The sequence below is a fragment of the Salmo salar genome, chromosome 18 (assembly GCF_965601325.2).
Source record: "Salmo salar chromosome 18, fSalSal1, whole genome shotgun sequence".
In the NCBI taxonomy this organism is placed as follows: domain Eukaryota; kingdom Metazoa; phylum Chordata; class Actinopteri; order Salmoniformes; family Salmonidae; genus Salmo; species Salmo salar.
Genome location: NC_138308.1, coordinates 96,196,039 through 96,204,318, shown reverse-complemented (window position 1 = coordinate 96,204,318; position 8,280 = coordinate 96,196,039). Strand labels below are relative to the sequence as shown.

General features: G+C 42.4%; 1 protein-coding gene across 1 annotated transcript; it reads left to right on the top strand.

The window, feature by feature from the left end:
* The first annotated feature begins 515 nt into the window (after positions 1-515).
* LOC123738298 (myelin-oligodendrocyte glycoprotein-like) lies at positions 516-6,137 on the top strand. Its single transcript, XM_045713365.2, has 3 exons — positions 516-745; positions 2,130-2,456; positions 6,021-6,137. The coding sequence occupies exons 1-3, from the start codon at positions 664-666 to the stop codon at positions 6,050-6,052; spliced, it is 441 nt and encodes a 146-aa protein (XP_045569321.1). The 5' UTR covers positions 516-663; the 3' UTR covers positions 6,053-6,137.
* The last annotated feature ends 2,143 nt before the right edge of the window (positions 6,138-8,280 follow it).

The following is an 8,280-nucleotide window of genomic DNA, read 5'->3' as shown; positions in this document are numbered from 1 at the left end:
AGGATACCAGAATGAAGACAGACATGTTTCTGAATAAACGTGGTGAGTAATAAAACGGAATTACATTGGCCACTTCCTGCCCGGTTTCTTATTCCGCCGCTATACAACTTTGTTTGCGTTATTTGTTGGCAACCTTGTTATTTACAAAGTTTTTGGAACAGATTCCTATTGGACCGTTCCACAAATTATACCCACCCTGACAGGCTGACCATGTGTATATGACCAATACAATCTGACTTGACAGGCTGGTGGGGTGTGTGTGTGTGTGTGTGTGTGTGTGTGTGTGTGTGTGTGTGTGTGTGTGTGTGTGTGTGTGTGTGTGTGTGTGTGTGTGTGTGTGTGTGTGTGTGTGTGTGTGTGTTGAGAGACCACTAGTTATTGGTTCCCTTCGTGTACACTAACACGCAGTGAAACACCGCTTCCCAGTCAGTACTGACCGCTGGGCGGTGATCAGACATATCCAGTGGTTCCTGTGACGAGTTTGACGCAATGCGACTTTCTTCATCAAGGAGAGTGTGTTTGCAGCAACAGCTCAGCGGTTTCAGGTCACTGTATCGTGTAGAAGATAGATTGACACGATCCTATATTTGTACATAACTTCTGTCTTTAACCGGTTTAGGAGAGAGGCAGGTTCTACATAACTTCTGTCTTTAACCGGACAATATGAAGACTTATTCAGTCTGCGGGTTGTGGACACTTTTAATGTACATCATTAGTATATCATCAACATCAAGTGACACAGACGGTAAGTACGTTTGATAACTAGTGATAATGTGGGTTTTGCAGTTGTAACGTTACTTTCTTAAACACAGGATCTGTAGAATGGAACAGGGTTAGGGACCGGTTTCCCCAAATCATCAGATTGGATCCTATTGTTATGGCTGTAAGGTGGCACCGCCATCTGGTGGTCAATGTTAATTACTGCAACTCCAGTGTTTTTACCGATGTGCTTGAAATACCCGGATGTATTGTAATATACTGAACAAGACTGGTTACTCGCATCAATGCCTCTGTCTCGTTATTTAACATTCAAACATGGTGTCAGAGTCGGATAACTAACCATGCTTTCCGCAAATTAGAGTCACCTGTTCTGGTTTACCGCCCCAAAAACATGCTTATTTGAGTAAAACTTGTCCTTAGCTAGAGTGAGTTTGCTAGTTAGCTTCAGTGTTGTTAGCAGCGGTTAGACATCCAGCACAAACTGGGATACGTTTAGAGGTGGATGGGAGGACTATGCTAGTTAGCTTCAAACACAACCTGAACCTAACAGCAGCTCAGCATGGTAACGCTACAGCTATTCTCGATGCTCTTGAACTTTAAGCCAGCAAAGTACGTTTATCTACGAGCGTTATGTTTTCAGTTGTTGCAAACCAGAGGACGGGGAGTCCATTGACAGCTGTGTCACTAGGCGAAGGGAAAAGGCAGCTACATGTGACTATGGTGCTTTAATAGATGAACTGATCAGAGATAAGCTAGTGCTTGGCATAACTGATGAGGGAACCCACAGACGTTTGCTGCTGGTCTTGGCAGTGGAGACCTGCCGTGCAGCAGAGCTGATATACGGATAAGGTCCATGGATCTAGAAAGGCAACATATGGACAATGTCAATGCTACATTCAGGCAGTCCCAGACCAGTCCCATACCACTCCCAGACCAGTCCCAGACTGTCCCAGATAAATTATTGCTTGAGAAAAGTGTCTTTGCTAAGATTCTATTTTTGTTTCTTTTTGACCATTTTAATTGAAAACAATCACAATAAGGTACTTAATCGTTACCCAGAAATGATTTGATATTGAGATAAAAACGGCTACATTGGATCTTTTAACCGTGTCTCCTGAGGAAGCCTAGCATAATGTGGAAGCTCTCACTAAAGAGAGATCAGCTGTCTGTGGAAATGCAGCCTTTTTCATATCTGTGATTGATTCAAACGCCCCCGATCAACTAATCAATAAACCGATTATTCTAACTGATCCCTACTATTTAGTGAGATGATTTATTGAATTGTCTATGAGAGTAAAGTTCACATTTGTAGGACGACGACAGGGTCCTGAAAAAGGGACGTTTCTTTCTTTGCTGAGTATATCTGGCTTTGTCTCAAAGTATATCAATCTGTAATCTGTTTCTTTCAGGTACAGTTCAGCACATTGTGGCCTTAGTTGGTGATGATGCCATCCTGCCCTGCACCCTGAGCAGCACTGTCAGTGCTGTGTATCAGTCAGTAGAGTGGCAGAGACCAGACCTAAAACCAAAAGAGGTCCATCTTTACAGAGATGAGAAGGACGATCTTGTGCTCCAGAATCCAGTCTTCAGGGGAAGAACGTCACTGTTTAAAGAAGAACTAGAGAACGGCAACGCTAGTTTAAAGTTGACCAGAGTGGAACTCTCTGATGCTGGAAACTACACCTGTTACATTCCACTGCTGGACCACCAGAAAACCATCATTCAACTCATTGTTGGTGAGTCAACACACCTGCTGACCACCCAAACCCCCTTAGGAGACAGATCTCATGAAATCAATGGTGAGTTCAATGTCATGTCCATTGCATGATGAGTATTAGTTACATACTGTACATTTTTTCTATAGGATTGAGGTCAGGGCTTTATGATGGCCACTCCAATATCTTGATTTTGTTGTCCTTCAGCCATTTTGCCATAACTTTGGAAGTATGCTTGGGGTCATTGTCCATTTGGAAGACCCATTTGCGACCAAGCTTAAGTTCCTGACTGATGTCTTGAGATGTTGCTTCATAATATCCACATCATTTTCCTTCCTCATGATGCCATTTATTCTTCGGCTTGCAAGCCTCCCCCTTTTTCCTCCAAACATAACGATGGACATTAAGGCCAAACAGTTCTATTTTTGTTTCATCAGACCAGATGACATTTCTCCAAAAAGTACGATCTTTGTCCCCATGTGCAGTTACAAACCATAGTCTGGCTTTTTTATGGCAGTTTTGGAGCAGTGGCTTCTTCCTTGCTGAGCGGCCTTTCAGGTTATGTCGTTATAGGACTTGTTTTACTGTGGAAAAATATACTTTTGTACCTCTTTCCTCCAGCATCTTCACAAGGTTGTTTGCTGTTGTTCTGAGATTGATTTGTACTTTTCGTACCAAAGTACGTTAATCTCTAGGAGACAGAACGCGTCTCCTTCCTGAGCGGTATGACGGCTGCGTGGTCCCATGGTGTTTATACTTGCGTACTATTGTTTGTACAGATGAACGTGGTACCTTCAGGCGTTTGGAAATTGCTCCCAAGGATGAACCAGACTTGTGGAGGTCTACCATTTTTTTTCCTGAGGTCTTGGCTGATTTCTTTAGATTTTTCCTATGATGTCAAGCAAAGAGGCACTGAGTTTGAAGGTAGGACTTGAAATACATCCACAGGTACACCTCCAATTGACTCAAATGATGTCAATTAGCCTATCAGAAGCTTCGAAAGCCATGACATTTTTTGGAATTTTCCAAGCTGTTTAACCTCTAGGGTCGGCGGGACGAAATCGTCCCACCTACTCAACAGCCAGTTGAATCCCGTGGCGCGTTATTCAAATACCTTACAAATGCTTTTACTTCAATTTCTCAAACATATGACTATTTTACACCATTTTAAAAGACAAGACTCGTTAATCTAACCACACTGTCCGATTTCAAAAAGGCTTTACAACGAAAGCAAAACATTAGATTATGTCAGCAGAGTACCCAGACAGAAATAATCAGACACCCATTTTTCAAGCTAGCATATAATGTCACATAAACCCAAACCACAGCTAAATGCAGCACTAACCTTTGATGATCTTCATCAGATGACAACCCTAGGACATTATGTTATACAATACATGCATGTTTTGTTCAATCAAGTTCATATTCATATCAAAAACCAGCTTTTTACATTAGCATGTGACGTTCAGAACTAGCATACCCCCCGCAAACTTCCGGTGAATTTACTAAATTACTCACGATAAACGTTCACAAAAAACATAATTATTTTAAGAATTATAGATACAGAACTCCTCTATGCACTCGCTATGTCCGATTTTAAAATAGCTTTTCGGTGAAAGCACATTTTGCAATATTCTCAGTAGATAGCCCGGCATCACAGGGCTAGCTATTTAGACACCCACCAAGTTTAGCACTCACCAAAATCAGATTTACTATAAGAAAAATGTTATTACCTTTGCTGTCTTCATCAGAATGCACTCCCAGGACGTCTACTTCAATAACAAATGTTGGTTTGGTTCAAAATAATCCATAGTTATGTTCAAATATCCTCTGTTTTGTTCGTGCGTTCAAGACACTATCCGAATGGTAAATATGGGTGACGCGCACGACGCATTTCGTGACAAAAAAAATCTAAATATTCCATTACCGTACTTCGAAGCATGTCAACCGCTGTTTAAAATCAATTTTTATGCCATTTTTCTCGTAAAAAAAGCGATAATATTCCGACCGGGAATCTGTGTTTAGGTTCAAAGACGATAGAAAATAAAAACATGGGGTCGACTCGTGCACGCGCCTCATCCCATTGTCCTCTGATAGAGCACTTGCCAAAAGTGCTAATGTGTTTCAGCCTGGGGCTGGAATTACATCATTCAGCTTTTTCCCGCTTTCTGAGAGCCTATGGGAGCCGTAGGAAGTGTCACATTACAGCAAAGATCCCCAGTCTTCAATAAACAGAGTCAAGAAGCTCAAGGAATGGTCAGAGAGGGCACTTCCTGTAAGGAATCTTCTCAGGTTTTTGCCTGCCATATGAGTTCTGTTATACTCACAGACACCATTCAAACAGTTTTAGAAACTTTAGGGTGTTTTCTATCCAAAGCCAATAATTATATGCATATTCTAGTTTCTGGGCAGTAGTAATAACCAGATTTAAATCGGGTATGTTTTTTTATCCGGCCGTGTAAATACTGCCCCCTACCCCCAACAGGTTAAAGGCACAGTCAACTTAGTGTATGTAAACTTCTGACCCAGTGGAATTGTGATAGTGAATTATAAGTGAAATAATCTGTCTGTAAACAATTGTTGGAAAGATTACTTGTGTCATGCACAAAGTAGATGTCCTAACCGACTTACCAAAACTATACTTTGTTAACAAGAAATTTGTGGAGTGGTTGAAAAAGTCGTTTTAATGACTCCAACCTAAGTGTATGTAAACTTCCGACTTCAACTCTATGAAATGGTTCTAAATAGGAACACTTTGCCTTCCTGGTACCAGGGCTGCTGAATCAAATGTACCTACTGCAAACAGCACAAAAACAAACAAAAAAAATAGGAACGCGAGGCTTTATCGTTGGATGTTTTACAGAAATGTTTGGTGATAAACTAGGAATGGCTTGGAGATGGACCAGTCAATCACGATCGACCGGTTGGTGACCACTGATGTAGACAGACATGACTTTCCTCTCTCTTTAGGTTGTTTAATATATTATAGCTCCACCAGATAACACCACCACACCAGGAAGTAACACCACCACACCAGGAAGTAACACCACCACACCAGGAAGTAACACCACCACACCAGGAAGTAACTCCACCAGATAACACCACCACACCAGGAAGTAACACCACCACACCAGGAAGTAACACCACCACACCAGGAAGTAACACCACCACACCAGGAAGTAACTCCACCAGATAACACCACCACACCAGGAAGTAACACCACCACACCAGGAAGTAACACCACCAGATAACACCAGGAAGTAACTCCACCAGATAACACCACCACACCAGGAAGTAACTCCACCACACCAGGAAGTAACACCACCACACCAGGAAGTAACACCACCAGATAACACCAGGAAGTAACTCCACCAGATAACACCACCACACCAGGAAGTAACACCACCACACCAGGAAGTAACTCCACCAGATAACACCAGGAAGTAACTCCACCAGATAACACCAGGAAGTAACTCCACCAGATAACACCACCACACCAGGAAGTAACTCCACCAGATAACACCACCACACCAGGAAGTGTGACTTACCTTTCTGATAGTCAATATCCCTTTTTTTTATCAACAGGTAGAGACCTCCAGCTCCAGCAAGAACTGTAACAAGAACTGCTACTACAACTGTCAGCCAGCAGGAATGACACGTCTTAGGAAACATTTGATCTGAAACACAGGATGTAGAATTATTACAATACCTAATGCTTAATACACATGAAATGACTTTTAAACAGGACATTTTTTTACAGATAGTGCCTTTTTTCAAATATCCAAAACAGACCCTCACCTGGAACATGAACCCGTCTCTCCTTCATGTGTTTGATCTCCAACTGTTGAACCCGACAGGTGAAGGTGTTGTTGTCAGAGTTCTGGACGATGACATGGCTTGTCACAGTGTAGCAGCCTTCACGGTCTCTGGATGTCTCTGTAGGTCCAGCAGCAGAGAGGACACGTCCATGAGCATCACACCACTCCATGACAGGCTCTGGGTAGCAGCCTTCAGCCTCACACCGCAGGACCACCTCATCGCCTTCGTTTCCCTCAATGATGATAACTGGTCTAGACGCAGCACCTATACAGATACAAAGATATACCACGGCTTTCAGCCAATCAGCATTCAGGGCTCAAACCACCTAGTTTATAATGTTTGTGATATCAGACTGTATACCACAGGTATGACAAAACAATACTTTTTACTGTTCTGTTACCTTGGTAACCAGTTCATAACAGCAATAAGGCAACTCAGGGTCCGTAGTATATGGCCAATATACCACGGCTAATGGCTGTATCCAGGTTGCGTCGTGCATAAGAACAGCCCATAGCCGTGATATATTGGCCATATACCACACCCCCCTCGTGCCTTATTGCTTAAATATAACACAAGGGTTTGTTGATATTCTTGGACCTTTAAATTAATAGAGGAACTAACAAGTGATCACAGCATTGTACATGGACTTAGCTGGGGTTAAGGTAAGGATGTAGTCTAACCAATGTACAGTATGTAACTAATACTCATGCTATGGACTTGACATTGAACTCACCGTTGATTTCATGAGATCTGTCTCCTAAGGGGGTTTGGGTGGTCAGCAGGTGTGTTGACTCACCAACAATGAGTTGAATGATGGTTTTCTGGTGGTCCAGCAGTGGAATGTAACCTACGTTTTCGTTTATACCCGAGAACAGTTGAGACGGTACTGTTTCTGAATAAACGTGGTGAGTAATAAAACGGAATTACATAGGCCACTTCCTGCCCGGTATCTTATTCCGCCGCTATACAACTTTGTTTGCGTTATTTGTTGGCAACCTTGTTATTTACAACGTTTTTGGAACAGATTCCTATTGGAACGTTCCACAAATTATACCCACCCTGACAGGCTGACCATGTGTATATGACCAATACAATCTGACTTGACAGGCTGGTGGGGTGTGTGTGCGTGTGTGTGTGTGTGTGTCTGTGTGTGTGCCTGTGTGTGTGTGCCAGTGTGTGTGCGTGTGTGTGTGTGTTGAGAGAGCACTACAGTTATTGGCTCCCTTCGTCTACACTAACACGCAGTGTTGACGTAATGCGACTTTCAACAGCAAAGAGGTGAAAGGAGGCAGTGTGTTTTTCAAAGTTTTTTTTATAGGGAGTGGGAGTGTGAATTTGACTTGACAGGCTGGTGGGGTGTGTGTGTGTGTGTGTGTGTGTGTGTGTGTGTGTGTGCGCGCAGGGGCAAAAATCTGATATCAACTTTGGAGGGGACATTTACATTACATTTTCTCAAGAGCAATTCCTGAGGGGGACACCAAAAGTAGTGCTGTAACACATAGCCTACATTGTAATATGGTAAATGCATATTGAGGAACCAAAGAAATAAGGTGTTTGCCGTACTCCTAACTACCGGTACCCAAAACTACACAACTAATCACAACAGCAATACCATTGCCTTTAACAAATCTTAGTTCAGTCACCAGTTTAAGTTGAGAGTGGGGGTATCCATGGCATTTTCCAATTATGTTCCTATTTTACAAGTAAAAAAAATTGAGAACCTTTCATAATGTTGCCAAACAAAGACTCAACAAACTTACCTGAGACTCCCTGTCTCTGCCAGTCTGTCCCTGCATATCTGTCCCCAACTCTGCTGTCTGTGTGCCATCTGTTGCCTGCTCTGCCTAATGACATCATTGTGAAACATTTCCATTAGAATTTCATTTCTTTCTTATGAACATTTTATCAACTAGTCTTTGAGATATTAGGCTACTAGGGTTCTTACTATGTGTTTTGGTGTATTGAAAAATACTCTTTTATTTTTCTGCCATTTTTCTACCTGGCTGGCTGGCTGGCTACACACACA

Coding starts and splice junctions, on each gene's coding strand:
- LOC123738298 (XM_045713365.2), top strand. CDS start 664: ATGAAGACTTATTCAGTCTGCGGGTTGTGGACACTTTTAATGTACATC. Junction 746..2,129: donor AACATCAAGTGACACAGACG/GTAAGTACGTTT, acceptor TGTTTCTTTCAG/GTACAGTTCAGCACATTGTG. Junction 2,457..6,020: donor CATCATTCAACTCATTGTTG/GTGAGTCAACAC, acceptor TTTTATCAACAG/GTAGAGACCTCCAGCTCCAG.